Source organism: Malaclemys terrapin, chromosome 8, assembly GCF_027887155.1.
Source record: "Malaclemys terrapin pileata isolate rMalTer1 chromosome 8, rMalTer1.hap1, whole genome shotgun sequence".
Taxonomy (NCBI): domain Eukaryota; kingdom Metazoa; phylum Chordata; order Testudines; family Emydidae; genus Malaclemys; species Malaclemys terrapin.
Window position 1 is genome coordinate 18,528,847 of NC_071512.1, and position 17,286 is coordinate 18,546,132.

At 44.0% G+C, this 17,286-nt stretch overlaps 1 protein-coding gene across 4 annotated transcripts in view; it reads left to right on the plus strand.

The window, feature by feature from the left end:
• Positions 1 to 17,286, plus strand: part of STK32A (serine/threonine kinase 32A) — a 90,558-nt gene that overhangs the window by 27,143 nt on the left and 46,129 nt on the right. For all 4 annotated transcript variants that reach the window (XM_054036416.1, XM_054036417.1, XM_054036418.1 and 1 more), the window contains one exon: positions 7,158 to 7,331. In XM_054036416.1, the coding sequence (XP_053892391.1) occupies positions 7,158 to 7,331 (174 nt within the window). The remainder of the gene's footprint in view (positions 1 to 7,157; positions 7,332 to 17,286) is intronic.

The window sequence follows — 17,286 nt, forward strand, 5'->3', positions numbered from 1 at the left end:
ACAGGTTTTTGTATTATTCCCTAATGCCTCCTGAGCATATGTGCAGAATAATAACAGTAAAGTTCTCCCGAATGGATTTCATAAATAGAAACTTTTTATTAGCTGATATAGATTTGCTGGCATCAATTCCTGACTACTCGAAAGAGGGAACAAATGCCTGTTGTATCCTGCATGAGGCTGTAGGAAAGGTTTGTAGGCCAAGCCTCCCAAAATAAGGGTGAGTTTAGGGTTTTACTCTGAACCTAAAACAACTGCACAGGTCCGCAAATATGCAGCAGATCTAGGCTGTGCTGTTCAGTCAGACCAGCCCCACTACCTGCACGATACGCACCTGCTGAGCTGCCCTCTGCCAAATCAATTTGCTCCCTCTCCCTTTGTTTATGTTTTGGGAAGCGAGGCCATGCCTATGTCCTGGTGGCCTCCTCACTTGCCCTCTCTGGACACTGGGTAGCCACTCCCTCTGTTACATAGTTCAGCCTCCTCCCCCCCTCCCCAAAGGGAGTAGAAACATTTGAAATGTTGCTGTTCTTACTACTACTGACTGCTGCGCTGAAACAGGGACATATATAACCCACCCCACCTGGGCTGAAAGCTGGGTTTGAACCCAGGAGCTACTAATCTAAAAGCATGAGCCTCTAGCACATGAGCTAAAAGACTTGTGTCCCATAGCTAGCGGCAGTAGCAATGGCCCGGTCAGCAGAAGGGGACAAAGAAGCACTCTTCCCCGATGAGAGAAACACAGATACTCCTATTATGATGGCTAGTGGCTCTGGGGGATCCTAACACAGTTTCTAGGGAATGCCCAGTACTCCCCACATACTATAAAAATTATGATGTGTCTGTGTTTTATTAGTCACTGTGTTGCAGCCCACACGACCCAAATTCTGCAGGATTTACCTACCTCAGATTATATACTGAACAGAAAAAAGGAGATGCAGATGCTTGTGATCCATCTAATGTGGGAGTGCTGGAACAATTTATATAGTGGGGGTGCTGAGAGCCACTGAACCAAACTGAAAACCCTGCATATGATAGAAACCACTTCAAGCCAGAGGGTGCGGGAGCACCCGCAGCACCCTTAGTTCCCGCACCTATGATCTAATGGCCATGTTCTTTAAGCTAAAACTGTCAGAGAGGCAAGATATGAAGGGATTGATCCTATTTCATAACACACTGAGGGTTTTGTTGAGGATTTGGAGAGAGATTACCTAATGTAGACACACACAAGTGAAATATCCGACTTCCCAACCTAAATAAACTCAGGGGCTGAGAGCGCTGCTGCCTGAAGTGCTTTCAATATTAGCGGATGGAAAGATGACTTTTGTGGCTGATTAGTTAGTGAGGAGCCATTGGCTCTCTTTTTTAGCATAGACACCCAGGTTGTCCTGTACTGTTGTACAGACTGAAGAACCCTGTATGGAGCAGCGTTGAGAAGCACCAGCTGAGTTGCTCACTGGTCTTATCTCTTATAGACCTTTTTCCCAACAGAATTTTTTAGTCCTCCATAAAGCCAGTCTGAGTCACACTCCAGGCATGGTAATAATGCCATGTTGCTAGAATACGGACCCTGGACTTCAGAAAAGCAGACTTTGACTCCCTCAGGGAACAGATGGGCAGGATCCCCTGGGAGAATAACATGAAGGGCAAAGGGGTCCAGGAGAGCTGGCTGTATTTTAAAGAATCCTTATTGAGGTTGCAGGAACAAACCATCCTGATGTGTAGAAAGAATAGTAAATATGGCAGGCGACCAGCTTGGCTAAACAGTGAAATCCTTGCTGATCTTAAACGCAAAAAAGAGGCTTATAAGGAGTGGAAGATTGGACAAATGACCAGGGAGGAGTATAAAAATATTGCTCAGGCGTGCAGGAGTGAAATCAGGAAGGCCAAATCACACTTGGAGTTGCAGTTAGCAAGAGATGTTAAGAGTAACAAGAAGGGTTTCTTCAGGTATGTTAGCAACAAGAAGAAAATCAAGGAAAGTGTGGGCCCCTTACTGAATGAGGGAGGCAACCTAGTGACCGAGGATGTGGAAAAAGCTAATGTACTCAATGCTTTTTTTGCCTCTGTCTTCACGCACAAGGTCAGCTCCCAGATTGCTGCACTGGGCAGTACAGCATGGGGAGAAGGTGACCAACCCTCTGTGGAGAAAGAAGTGGTTCGGGACTATTTAGAAAAACTGGACGTGCACAAGTCCATGGGGCCGGATGCGCTGCATCCGAGGGTGCTAAAGGAGTTGGCGGGTGAGATTGCAGAGCCATTAGCCATTATTTTTGAAAACTCATGGCGATCGGGGGAGGTCCCAGATGACTGGAAAAAGGCTAATGTAGTGCCCATCTTTAAAAAAGGGAAGAAGGAGGATCCGGGGAACTACAGGCCAGTCAGCCTCACCTCAGTCCCTGGAAAAATCATGGAGCAGGTCCTCAAGGAATCAATTATGAAACATTTAGAGGAGAGGAAAGTGATCAGGAACAGTCAGCATGGATTCACGAAGGGGAAGTCGTGCCTGACTAACCTAATTGCCTTCTATGATGAGATAACTGGCTCTGTGGATGAGGGGAAAGCAGTGGATGTGTTATTTCTTGACTTTAGCAAAGCTTTTGATACTGTCTCCCACAGTATTCTTGCCACCAAGTTAAAGAAGTATGGGCTGGATGAATGGACTGTAAGGTGGATAGAAAGCTGGCTAGATCGTCGGGCTCAACGGGTAGTGATCAATGGCTCCATGTCTAGTTGGCAGCCGGTTTCAAGTGGAGTGCCCCAAGGGTCGGTCCTGGGGCCGGTTTTGTTTAATATCTTTATTAATGATCTGGAGGATGGTGTGGACTGCACTCTCAGCAAGTTTGCAGATGACACGAAACTAGGAGGCGTGGTAGATACACTAGAGGGTAGGGATCGGATACAGAGGGACCTAAACAAATTAGAGGATTGGGCAGAAAAAAACCTGATGAGGTTCAACAAGGACAAGTGCAGAGTCCTGCACTTAGGACGGAAGAATCCCATGCACTGCTACAGACTAGGGACCGAATGGCTAGGTAGCAGTTCTGCTGAAAAGGACCTAGGGGTCACAGTGGACGAGAAGCTGGATATGAGTCAACAGTGTGCTCTTGTTGCCAAGAAGGCTAACGGCATTTTGGGCTGTATAAGTAGGGGCATTGCCAGCAGATCGAGGAACGTGATCATTCCCCTTTATTCGACATTGGTGAGGCCTCATCTGGAATACTGTGTCCAGTTTTGGTCCCCACACTACAAGAAGGATGTGGAAAAATTGGAAAGAGTCCAGCGGAGGGCAACAAAAATGATTAGGGGTCTGGAGCACATGACTTATGAGGAGAGGCTGAGAGAACTGGGATTGTTTAGTCTCCAGAAGAGAAGAATGAGGGGGGATTTGATAGCAGCCTTCAACTACCTGAAGGGGGGTTCCAAAGAGGATGGAGCTCGGCTGTTCTCAGTGGTGGCAGATGACAGAACAAGGAGCAATGGTCTCAAGTTGCAGTGGGGGAGGTCCAGGTTGGATATCAGGAAAAACTATTTCACTAGGAGGGTGGTGAAACACTGGAATGCGTTACCTAGGGAGGTGGTGGAGTCTCCTTCCTTGGAGGTTTTTAAGGCCCGGCTTGACAAAGCCCTGGCTGGGATGATTTAGCTGGGAATTGGTCCTGCTTTGAGCAGGGGGTTGGACTAGATGACCTCTTGAGGTCCCTTCCAACTCTGATATTTTATGATTCTATGACAAGTAGATACACCACAAAACTGCCCTAACTGGAACCCTCGTTGGCAGTCCCAGCAGAGCCAAAGACTGAAACCTCCTCTCCACAGAGGTAGTGCCATCAAAACAGCTTTTGGGCAGGCTGTGAGGAAAGTTTACATTGCTGCTGCCTTTTCTTTATGTGTTCTGTGGCCCAACACAGGACTGCCTTGTCCAGCTGTAACTTCTTGCAAGTACAACGTTCACTTAAAAACCCCTTCTTGTAAAAAAAAAAAAAAAAAAAAAGCGACCGTGATCAGCCACCCTTAGAGGCACGCGTGTGTGTTACAGAGCTTTTTGTGACTCACAGTTTTACAGTGATTTAAGCCTTCCAGTATGATGAAGATTTACACAACTCTGCCACCTGGTTTGGTTGCTGAAGTTTGTGCAATCTGCTTTGCTTTTAAGCAAAGACAGAACCTGATTTAGCATCCTATTTGCTTATGCTGTTTCCTGGGGGAATCTCTTGGCACAAGATTAGGCATTTTTCATCTCTATATTCAGGAGCCTGCTGTGAGCACTGACTGCTCAGCGTCTGGAAAGTATTGATTACTTGAGCCATCATTTGACTCCCAGTATTGTAGGCAGAGCTAACAATACCCATACCCACTTTCATTCTAAAACTCTGTTTTCAGTTACTTTTAACTTTGCAAAACTTCAACAGTTTGGGCTGAAATTCCCCATGCTGGACGTCTGCCTCAGGTCTGAATTTTTTAGGAAAACTTCAGGAAAAATGGTCCAGCCTTTTCTGACAATGAGATTGGGGGACAAATATGCTGTTTTGTGCATTCTGATTTTTTTAACTGTTTAGCTGAGAAACTCTAATGCCCGCATGCTTTGGAGCAGGGACTTGACATTTGGCAGGGTGTGGCAGTGATGTGCCTTTTGCCATCCCTGTGCCAGTTTGCCCAAATTTGCCCACGTTATAAGACTTTGAAAAATATCAGTGCATGCATGTTTAGTCAAGACTTGCTAGAGTTTATCAATGAAATTCTCTAAAGAATGCTTCAGCCCGAGGGACAATGACTGAGCAGGATTTTCTCTGCAATTGCTGTTTTTGGCTAACATGGGGCCTGTTAGGAATTAAAAGACTGAGATTTTCAAGGAAAGGTTGATGTTGATGGTGGAGCTATATAAAATCACTGTGTTGTGCATTTATACTCCTATAGTTATCTGATGAGCCGCAGTTCATTAACAAGGGCAGTACAACAGTTCTGCTGACTTCAGCGTTGATGCTGTTGCACAAACTAAATAGAGTACACAAATAAGGCCAAGCTGATGTCAAATTCCGTGGTTTGGAAGCACAACTGAGGCTGAGGTGGGATGGAGAGTTTAGAGGCAAATGGGAAGGGACATGTTAAAAACAGGGAATCCTTGTTTGCTAAATGGAAAAGCACAAATTGTTAAGAAAAATGTTCATTTCCTGAGCCCCTAAGGCACTACTGGAGAAAATAACCCTGAAACTACCCAAAGCATTTAACTGTGTCAAACATGCAGAATTTTTGCATTTGAGCTTTATTTCCTTCCTGTCAGAACAATAGGCTCATGACCTGATCCTAAGCAGAACAATTACTGTTCACTCCCACTGCTTTTAAAAGAGACAGAACTTTACCCAAATGAAATACCTACTTTTTACTATGTAAAAAAAATATCCTTCTACCTAAATGTTTGAAACACCTTTTCATCTAGAAAAATGGCTTTTTAATACTTTTCAGACACAACTTTACTCTGCACTTTATAACTACACCGCTACCTCAATATAATGCCACCCAATATAACACGAATTTGGATATAACACGGCAAAGCAGTGCTCCGGGGTGGGGGGGGAGACACGACTACACACTCTGGTGGATCAAAGCAAGTTCAGTATAACACGGTTTCACCTATAACACGGTAAGATTTTTTGGCTCCTGTTGACAATGTTATATCGAGGTAGAGGTGTATTAACTGTCCTGACAACACCACTATGAAGTAGGTAGTAATTTAAAGGATGGGGAAATCAGGCAGCTGATGTAGGTGACTTGTTCAAGGTTACAGGGGAAGTCAGTATTAGAACAGGGATGGCTTTCATTCCCAGGGTCAGACATCTCCTTTTCCTAATAAAATTAGATGGCCCCTTTCTGTTTAAGAAAAAAATTGGCTTGTTGTTGCCTTTTAGACTATCACCTTTGATAGCATCTGTAGCTAGTAGCTAGTCTATGTTTTTCAGGTATGTACACAGCACGATGATGTGGGACTCTCTGTATTCTTGTGCCAGTATTTACTCAGGGGCACCTGCACAGTATGAACCGCTGCTCTCTCTCTCACTGGGCGTAGTTAATTGGATAACCAAACAGATGTGCCCAGATCAATCCAGTCATGAAATTGCCACAAAAATGTAAATAGAAGTGTGTGTAATTCAGCCATAATTACACATACCGGTATGTCTTGTGACTTATTGAAATTAAAGAACACACTTTGAAAAATAACAGTATTGTCAAGGTCTCTTTTCGATTTGTTAAAAATAGTTTTCCCTTCTTCCCTAAAATAACTCTTTGAAAGCTTGAAAACAAAATCTGCTTCTTTGCTGATCTTACCTCCCTTCCGACATTTGTGAATTCACCAGTACTAGGCTGTTTTGTTATTTTACGGTTGCTCATAACCACTGGATTGTTGACCCTGAGTATTACTTTCTTATTTAGAAATAATGACAGCTGTGAACCAATTCCTTTTTCAAAAATACATATATAAAGATGTGTAAAGATGTATAGAGATATTTAGATAGGTATATAGAGAGTCAAAGTCTTCATCAGTACATTTGTCCCAAATCTGATTAGTGTTAATACTATGAACTTACATACAGTATCAAACACAGACATTGATCTAATTTGAAAAATGAGGGACCCAGTCTCATGTGTGCTGAATGCCCTCAGCTCAGCAGGATTGCAAGAGGTGCTCAGCACCATTCTGGATTGGGCCCATAGGCTATGTCTACCCTGCAATTAAACACCCACGGCTGGCCGGTACCAGCTGACTCGGGTTCGGGCTGCTGGGCTGTTTCATTGCACTGTAGACTTCCGGGCTCTGGGACCCTTGCACCTCACAGGATTCTAGACCCTGGGCTCCAGCCTGAGCCCAGAAGTCGACACTGCAGTGAAACAGCCCTGCAGCCTGATCCCTGAGAGCCTGAGTCGGCTGGCACAGGTCAACCACGGGTGTCTAATTGCAGTACACACATACCATATGTGTCTGTAAAACGTAGTATAGTCCGAACATATGAGTGGGAGTGACAAAACCCCGTATCAGGATGTAGCACTATAATCATTTTGGTCAGATGTGGGTGTTGAGGGCAGCACTTTTGATCCCTTTTTCTTTGAACATTACCTCTCCTGAGTCAAGACTTGGCTGTAGCATGGTGTTTCTACTCTCTCAGGTACTCATTCCAAGATGAGGAGGACATGTTCATGGTGGTGGATCTACTTCTTGGAGGAGATCTGCGTTATCATCTACAGCAAAATGTTCGATTTCAAGAAGGCACTGTGAAACTCTTCATCTGTGAGCTGGCATTGGCACTGGACTATCTCCAGAGCAGACATATCATCCACAGGTCAGTCATGGGCTTCAAAGGTGGGTTGATGTTGACATTCTGTTGTTGTGTCTTGGTACGCATTACCTTATGGTTGAGGCAGAACCAGTGGAGGTGATTTGTTTTAAACCTTAGCTATGAGAAAAAGACGTCAGCTTGTTACTGAATATCTCTGAGTCACAGCTGCCAACTTTACTCATTTTTTATGCCATCCACTAAGTGGAGCAAGGTGCATTCCGTTCTGCCTCATGCATCATTGCTGCAAAGTTAGTCACTACATTCTGATTCATAAATCTTTGTGGCTGATGATATACAAAGCAGAAAGAGCACAGCTTGATTTTCTGTTAGCAGGGGAGCCTGCTCTGTTAGTTGTAAGAAAAATGTTTTAATTTGTAAACTGAGGTAATTTGATAGGGAAATCATTGTTGGAAAGTAAATGTGATCATGTTCAGAAAATAATAATACCTAGCCACCTGTATGGTGACTTTTACTAGAGAACCTCAGAGTGCCTTACCAAGGAAGTATTTTTATCTCCTTTTAACACAAAGGGAAATTGAAGCCTAGTGAAGTTATGCAACTTGCCCTGTATCCTACAGAAGTCAGTAGCAGAATCAGGACTCCTAGGAAAGGTTTCAAGTTCTAACCACTTGACCATGTCTGGGTCCAAGTTGCATTTTTACAAAATAATTGTTTTGAACTGTACTTTGGCCAACTTTTCTTGGTTCAGGTCTTCCCCACTGCTCAGGTTTGGGAAGCACTTTGGAGGCAATGTATATCGATAGAAATTAGAAGTGAAAAAGGTATGTTAAGTCATCTGCTTCATTCCACCCAGGTCAGTGTGGGATACATAGCTTCTGGAACACCTCACATCATTCAACAGTGAAACTTGTAGGCGCATGGACAGACTATTAAGGAAGTCTTTTCCAGGCTGCCTTGGTTGGGAAGAGGGTGCCCAGGATGTGGAGCATCAGGATGAGGTAGAGAGTCAAAGCTAGAGGAAATGTTCTATGTAAGGGACTGCAGAGGGCTCGCCTTTCCTGACAAATAATAATTAATGGAGATATCCCATCTCCTAGAACTGGAAGGGACCTTGAAAGGTCATTGAGTCCAGCCCCCTGCCTTCACTAGCAGGACCAAGTACTGATTTTGCCCTAGATCCCCAAGTGGCCCCCTCAAGGATTGAACTCACAACCCTGGGTTTAGCAGGCCAATGCTCAAACCACTGAGCTATCCCTCCCCCCAGGGTGGAGATAATAGTACTCACCTGTCTTGTCCCTCCCTGATATGGAAGGAGAAGCAGAAGCTTAGGGACAGGGCAGAAAACTCATATTTGTGTCTTCCTGAAATCTTTCCTTAGAGAAGTTTAAGGTTTTAAATATTTCTAATGCGGAGAGCACGCTATTTCCCTCCCTTAGGCAGACACCATAGAATATTTTTCCATTCATCCTGCAAGAAGATACAACTACTAGATTTAATTATCTCCAGCTCCTCAATGTCAGACCTATCCATTGAAGGAAATGCAGTGGAGAGAAGGCACCTCTATTGGGACCTCTGTTGTTCCATTTGAAGTTGTAGGCAGCAGGGCTAACTCTCTGTAAGAAACAGAAGGAAGAGGAATGGAAATAAATACCCCTTCTCCTATATGTGAATTAAATACCTCTCTCAATGTTGGGGAATTTCTCACTGGAGTTTGTGCATGGCCAATGAAGCACAATTTGAGTTCTTCCAAGCAATGAAAGACCTTCTACTGTCTTATGTCTATGTGGTATTTCTGTTAGCATGAATAGTAGCTCCAGTAGGATACAGGGTAATAGTATATGGCAGAAGGAAACTGCCCCTGCGGTTCACAGGATACCACCTGCTCTGCAAGGTATCTATCATAAGGGGGAAAAAGAGAACTTTGATAACAGGTGATCTTGAAGGTGACCTTGAATTTCCACATCTCCTGTTCTGATTCCTTTCCTTTGCTTGCTTTATTCAGCTATGTTGGGTGGCAGGGAACGTTCAAAATTTGGAGGAAGTGATTACTTGCTTTTAAAAATACCCATAAGAATAACAAAACTAATTACAATCAGCCCTCAGGGCCTAATTGCAACCATCCCTCAGAAGAGTAATTTCATGGAAACTAATTATTACAATTGAACACTACCAAAGAAGAATTTATATTTGTCTTTTAAAGTCTGATTTAAAAAAAAAATTATTCTTGACTGAATTACTAATGTGAGATCTCTTTGTAACTCTTTGCAGTCCGTTTTGAACTTACCTATCTTCAGTAATTTTGTATCATCTGCAAATTTTGCTACCTCACTGTTCACCCCCTTTTCCAGATCATTTATGAATATGTTGAATACTTTCACTGGTGCCTCTTATTTTGCGTGACCATATAAATCAATTTGCCATTCTGATGGCGAAGAATGTAGGGAGGTTTAAATCAGTTAGCTGTAAATGATCATTTAGAATCGCTAGAGGCCTAGGTTCCCCTTATTCTTCCACATGATCTTCTGTTATGGCAAGAGGCCTGCAACACTGGTCTTATGTTCCATTCAGTGGAATCTCACTGCTTGCGTGTTGTTTTCAAATGACCAGCAGATGCCTATTGATTCTTTTGATTGGCCTTGGTAGCACATGAGTTTCTGGTGTAATGTGTTATTCCAACGACAGGTTCAGTAGAAATCCACTAAAGATTTTCAGTCTTTACTCAGGCAAAAAAACAATTAATCCAGTGGAATTTTGTTTGAGTGAGGACTGTAGGATTTGGCTTTAAATGGATAAATTGGTTGCATCAAAGTATTGCTACTTCCTGCTTCTGCTACAGAATGCATTACAAACATAACACACTGGAGGCCTTTGGAATGAATATCTGTTAATAGAGAACACAGCTAAGGAATATAAAAAAGGGAAGAAGAGAATGAATTTAAAATTTGCTACAGAATAAGATTTATATAATAATAATTCCATGAAATCAGCTCAGCAAGAAACTCTGAGGTGTGAAGCTGTAGAAACAAGGCACTGCACAAAATTTAGACTACAATATGATTAAGAACACAATATAGTAAAAAAAAAAACCCAGTATATTAATGAACGTTAGAATGAGTCAGTGTCACTAGACAGGGAAGGAACATCCTACTCAGGAGACAGTGAAGCTTAAAATACCTTTGAGTCTGATGTTTTACAAATGTGACAAACAGCAAAAGGCCTGACTTCCAGTATTCTCATAGGAATAATTCACCCCTCAATTAAGAAGAATCCCAGCCCCGTTGAAAAGTTCAGCTCTTCTTGCAGCTTGAGACTGGCACTGGCATGTTAGAACTCCTATTTTCTCAGTAGTTTTATTTTTTCTTTCTTTTTCTTTTGTTTTAACACATGCCTGGATTTCTGCTTTGTGATGCGTTGAGCTCTCTGCAACCAGACACAGTTCAGCTGCCCCTTTCAAACTCACTTACCCACAGACACCACCTTGCTCTGGGAAACAAAACTGTAGCGTGGTAATGAGGGTATTGGGTTAGCGTCTCTACCCTGCACCTGCTCACCAGCCACCAAATAATGGATGAGTATGAATTATACATTGTGAAGTAGGGGATAAGGTTTCTTTGGTGCGGACTCAGCGGCGAGATGAGGACAGACACATGGATGGATTTTAGTGGAAAGCCCGCAACTTTTATTAAACATTAACCGGGGAGGTGCACATCTTGCCTATCGCCCATAGAGCCAAAAGATGCTCCACATGGCCGCCATTCCAGGTTAAATTCTGGGAGCTGGGAAATGCTGGCCAATCAGCACCCCTCCTCACTATCTCCCTCCCTCGCCGCTGGCCCCATCAAGTTCCCTTATCCGCCTAGGCAGGTAGTACTAGGCACTGTACTAATACTGGCATTTGTACTAGGCACTAAGTGCCAAAGCCTCAGGCCAGTGCTTGGCTTGAGTAGCTGGGCTGAGCATGTGCATAAGGGAGCAGTGGGGAGCAATCCTAACTCTCAGGTTGACATTGTGGGTATAATTGTTGACGTTATTAATTTATTTCTCTGTGGTAGTTCCTAGAGGCCCCAGTCAAGTGCTAGGGACTGAACACGTTATACCAAGAAGATGGTCCTGTCCGAAAGAGTTTACCGTATAAAACAAAAGGCAACAGGTTTGATTCAACAAACAGGAGGGAGCACCAGGCAACAAAGAGACAGTTCACGATTTGTGTGATAAGCAGCGGTCACACCAGCTGCCCCTTGACTTAACCACTGTTGAGTGTTGTGCATCCAGGCATGGGGCGTTTTAAGGAGAGATTTAAAGGAGGACAATGTAGTGGCCTTCTGGATTTTTTCAGAGAGCTCCTCCCATACACAAGTGGTAGCATGGGAGAAAGCAAGAAGCAATCCTCTGCTCCCATACATGCTTCCCACTGTAGGGTTAGGGGCCAGAGGATCCTTGGCTCACTCCTGCACTTCCCTCACAAGCTGACAAAGCTGGTCTGTGCTCCTCATGCCCTGCACAAAAGAACCACACCAGTCCAACTTTCACAGGACCCTCTATGGCCATTTTTTATGATTAACTTATATCAACAGCTGCTATTGGGACTCAACCCGCCTTCTAATGGCAATAGAAAAAAACAAAACTAAACCAGTCTGGCCTTGTTTATCATTCCATCTCTATGAAAAGCCACAGTTCATTAGAGGATGGCTAAACACTGCACATATACATGCACTAACTAGGAGTTGCTTGCCTTTGGGGAGTTGTTTGCTTACTACCCTTCATCAGACCTTTAGCAGAGAGGATATACTCTGGGACAGAAAACATATGCAGCAAAACTATGCATCTCTTCCCATCCACAGTTTCCACACATGTTTTTTTCAAATAGACTGCAGAGTGCAATATGTCATTCTGTCTTTCCAATAAACACTGTTTAGGAATATACAGATCTAATCCCTAAAATGTGCATTGTAAAAGGAAGAAACACTCACATAAAACAGGCCTTAATCTAATGTAATTGAAACTTGCGAAGACTAAAGTCCAACAAGTATTTGATTTATTTGCTTCAGGTTTTTCCTATAAATTGCAGTGATGTGCCAACATCTGACTTGGGCTTACACTAGGTAAGAACTAGCCCGTAGTCAGAAAAGTGACTGCAGGAAATACCATCTCAGGTTCCATATTTATTCTTTTCAAGTGTCTTCAGAGCAAACATGCGCCATTTACAGATCAAAAGATTATATGTCATGGTCAGCCACCTTGGGGCATGGTCCGCATCCCAGCACATGTGCTGTTGAACTTTCTGCTATGCAGAGGCACACTCTGCCTCTTTTTAAAGGAAAACAGCAGCATACATTCCAGCCCACGTCTCCCCACCTGGGCCAGCACAGGATGACTTTTCAAATATAGACGAGGCTCTGAACAAATGTGTCCTGTGTAGCTCCCAAGGTTTAGGGCAAGATGTGAAGAAAACTTCCATTTGCCTTCCTTTACTGTCCACTTTCTGCACTTGCAATTGAAAGTTACATTACAGTCAGAATTCCAGGGGCATGACCACACCATCTCCAGAGGGCTTTGAATGGCCTCCAGCCGAGCAATAGTTCAATTGAGCCAGGGCTCCTTAATGCCTGAGAACAAATGCACTAAGCCCTGAAGAAACCAGCCTCTCTGCTCCAGAAACATTCATAAGAAGCAGAAGCCACCCTTAAGGAGCATGACATGCAATTGGAGCTGCAGCTGGGGCTGTTCGAGGTACATGTAATACGATGAAACATACTTGGCCAATTGCGAGATTTTGCAGGTCGTATAATTATCACTGTATCCCGAGGGGACGACATTAAATTGATAGAGTGACTGAGCCGAGGAGTACCGCATCTGTAATTGGGAACCTCAGGAGATGTGCAGATAATTGTTTACTTTGTATGAGCAAAGCTGTGCCCAGGCAGCAAAGACAAAGACTGATGGCTTGAAATGTTGGTGCACGTATTTTTAAGGAAAGTGGAAAATATTAATTAATGGGTAGACATTAGGGACTGATTCTGATCTCACTGACACTGGTGGGACCCCACAGATTGCATACCAGAGTGAGTGAGATCAAAACTGGACCCAATGGTAATACATCATATTTAACCCTAAATAATTAGTAAAGCTGGTCAAAAAAAGAAAAACAATTTTTAATTAAATATTTCAAAATTTTGAAGGCGTTTTCATTTCAAAGGGTTAGAAAAGGGCCTGTTTTTTCTCTTTTTCTTGTGATTTTTTTAAAGAAAAAATCAAATTATATTATAAGAAAACATGGATAGCAGTGGTTACTAAAATTTTTCATTTACCAAGAATCCACACTTTTGACAACCTGGCCTTTATATGTTGAACTGTGGTGTAGTAGGTACTGTGGACCGTTGCATTGTTTAATAAAAGAAAAAACCCACCCGCTGCATTCGACTCTAGAAGTGGTATTTCAGTGATGGTGAATTGATCTTTATATTTCTCTTACCCATCTCAACGGGGGGTGTTCCAAGACGTCAATTGGTGTTTGTGAATCATTGTGAGTTGCTCAGATGAAAGATGCTGTGCCGGTGCAAATGATTTAGTATTATGATTATACACATTTTCTTTTTTCCAAGATAAAGATGATTCTGTGAACCATACTTTTTTTTTTTTAATAGATTATATTTTAAAAAGGCTAAATCCTAGCCTTTAGATTGTTCTCATTGGAACCGCGGGCCTGGTTGCAAGCACTCCACAGTTAAAGGGTTATTTTCATTGTGGCTGAAGGGTGTTCTTCGTGATTTCCATATGCTGTATTAAATTTCAAGGTGCCTGGCTCAGTCCCAGAGCAAGTGAGGGATGTGGTGTAATTAGCTTATTAAAACCAGGTAATGTCTTGTAAAGTCAATCAAGTGCATACAGCAGGAATATCAGTTGTGAGTTTTCTCTTGCAGTAGGGAGTATTCCCTTTCTTCACTTGTTACGGAAATAGCTTTTCCCATTGACAAAACAAAACCCCATTGTATGGAATGCATTTTTTTTAAAACAAAGATGTTAAATAAACTGTGTTAAGAGATCACTTCTGTAGGGGCACTTCTGTAATGATTTGTTTTGAATGGAAGCAAATTAAAAAGAAATCCACATATTACAGCAGCCTGTGTATTTTTCATTGGCAAACCAACCTTTACTAAGGACCTTATTTTTGCTCAGACTATGCAATGTTGACTTCTCAAATGTTTTATTTTCCTGCTGAAATACTGTCTTCCAATAGGTGCAAATATTTTCTTCTCAGATTCTTTTGTAATTTAACTTTACACTGAGATTTGTGCATTTCCTTTTCTTCCCTCCTGGTATCTCTCTTATCAGCTCCACTAGATCTCAGATTTTGTATAGTTTCCACAGGTGAGATGCATTCAGTAATATGGCCAAGATTGGTAACGGACATAAACTAGGTCTGTTGATTAAGCGCAGTTAACTCACACGATTAACTCAAAAAAAAATTAATTGCGATAAATTGCAGTTTTAATCGCACCATTAAACAATAGAATACCAATTGAAATGTACTAAATATTTTGGATGTTTTTCTACATTTTCAAATATATTGATTTTAATTACAACCCAGAATACAAAACGTACAGTGCTCACTTTATATTTATTTTTATTATAAATATTTGCACTGTAAAAATAAAAAGCATTTTTCAATTCATTTAATACAAGTACTGTACTGCAATCTCTTTTTCATGAAAGTTGACCTTACAAAAGTAAAGTTATGTAAAAAATAATACAATGTAAAACTTTAGAGCCTGCAAGTCCACTCAGTCCTACTTCTTGTGCAGCCCATCATTAAGAGAAACAAGTTTGTTTACATTTACGGGTGATAATGCATAGCACGATATAAGGGGCACCACTGGCTCCCATGACCCTCAGTTCCTTCTTGCCGCCAGTGATGGTGCTAGAATGTCTGCTGCTTCGGCTAGCATTGTTTTGTTCTCTGTTCTTGCGAACTTTGAAAATCTCTATATAGTTAGTAGTGTATTTGTTACCCTTAGTAGTAGTTCTCAAATTCATTAGTCCCAAATGGGACTCAGCTGGGGGACGGGACATGCCACGGTCACCAGGCTTTAAGCCCTGCGATCATTGCAAACAGCTCAGGAGATCCTGACGCTCTCGGTGCCGCCCACACTGGCTCCAGCAATACCCCGGGGAGCAAGCTGCTGGACCACCAATGGAAGTGGAGGTTCCCGTGGCATTGTCATTGTCCTAGTTGTCGCCAGAGGAGGCTATCATGGGGCCCCCTCACCCAGTTCCTCAGGACATAGGTGCCGATTTCTGGCGCCAGTGGGTTCTTGACCTCCTTCTGCCCCCGGTCCTGCCCTGACTCCACCCCTGCCCCGCCCCCATTCCAACCCCTTCCCCAAAGTCCCCGTCCCAACTCTGCCCCCTCCCTGCCCCTATTCAACTCCTTCCCCAAATCCCCGCACCAGTCCCACCTCTTCCCCGCCTCCTCCTCTGAGTGCGCCAAGTTCCTGCTCCTCCCCCCTCCCTCCCAGAGCTTGCTACAGTGTTCGGCGGCAGCAAGCGCTGGGAGGGAGGGAGGAGCGGAAACGCGGTGTGCTGGGAGGAGGAGGTGAGGCGGGGGGGCGGGGAGCTTGGCTGCCTGTGGGTGCTCCTGCCAGGGTGGCTCTACCCCTTCGTGAAGGGGTTTCCAAGATCACTAATGCCTTGTGTCAGACCCCCTCTTCCCTGGCCCCCATCTCTAAGAGGGCCGAGCGCAAGTACTTTGTGCCAACCAAGGGGCATGAGTACTTATACTCCCCAATTCCCTTATGGTCGAGGAAGTTAACCACAAGGAGAGGTAAGGACAACCCGAGGCCATGTCCAAAAATAAAAAGACTCGAGGAGTCTGAATCTTTTTTGACATAAAATTTATTTGTCTTCTAGCCTTCAGCTGAGTGGCCAATCACCAAGCTCTCCTTGGCTGATATGACTTTAATATGTGCGAAGACATGGCCAAATTCAAAGGGTCACTTCCCAAGGCTTCTAAGAATGAGCTCTGAGTGATCCTTGATGAAGGCACGACTGCAGCCAGGGCAGCCCTCCAGGTGGCATCAGACACTGCTGATGCTGCTGACCACACCATGGCTTCTGCTAGCTCCATATGGCAAGCCTCCTGCTGCTCCTCTCTGGGTTGTCCTCCGAGGCCCAGCAGTCAATGCGGGAGTTGCCCTTCGATGGCTGAGCCATATTTGCGGAGCAAATGGACAGCAAGTTGCCTGGCCTCAAGGACTCCTGCACCACCCTGAAAACCCTGGGTCTCTACATCCCAGCCCCAACATAAGCGGTTCAAACCGCAGCAGTCTCAGGGCCAGGAGAGCCAGACTCGGCAGTACCAGCCCCACAAATGAGCCATGGGCTACAAGCGCTGTCCAAGCCACCCGCCTCCACCCTCTGCCCGGTCAGGCTTGACCCGTACCAAGTAAAGGGGCCAAACGGTCATTTTGAGGGTGCACCCAAGGGTGACCTACCAGACTATTCCCCGCATCCATCTGTCCCAGTGTTCTACAACCGCCTTTCCCTTTTCCTCCCTGCCTGGACGGCTATAACCTCGGACTTTTGGGTCCTCAGCACAGTGGAGCAGGGTTATACCCTCCAGTTCCTTTATAACCCCCCCCCTTCCCACCTGCCTTCCCCATCCCTCTTCAGGGACCCCTCTCAGGAGAGTCTCCTCATGCAGGAGGTAAAGGGGTTACTACAGCTGGGTGCAGTGGAAGAAGTTCCTCTCAAGTACAGGAACAAGGAGTTCTATTCCCAGTACTTTTTAATCCCAAAGGACAAGGGCGGTCTATGGCCCATCCTGGACCTGCGAGATCTCAAGTACCTAAAGAAGCTAAAGTTCCACATGGGCTCCCTGGCTTCGGTTATCCCCTCCATGGATCCAGGAGACTGATATGCCACCCTCAATTTGAAGGACACCTACTTCCACATAGCGATCTTTCAAGGACACAGATGTTTCCTCCGGTTTACTACCAGT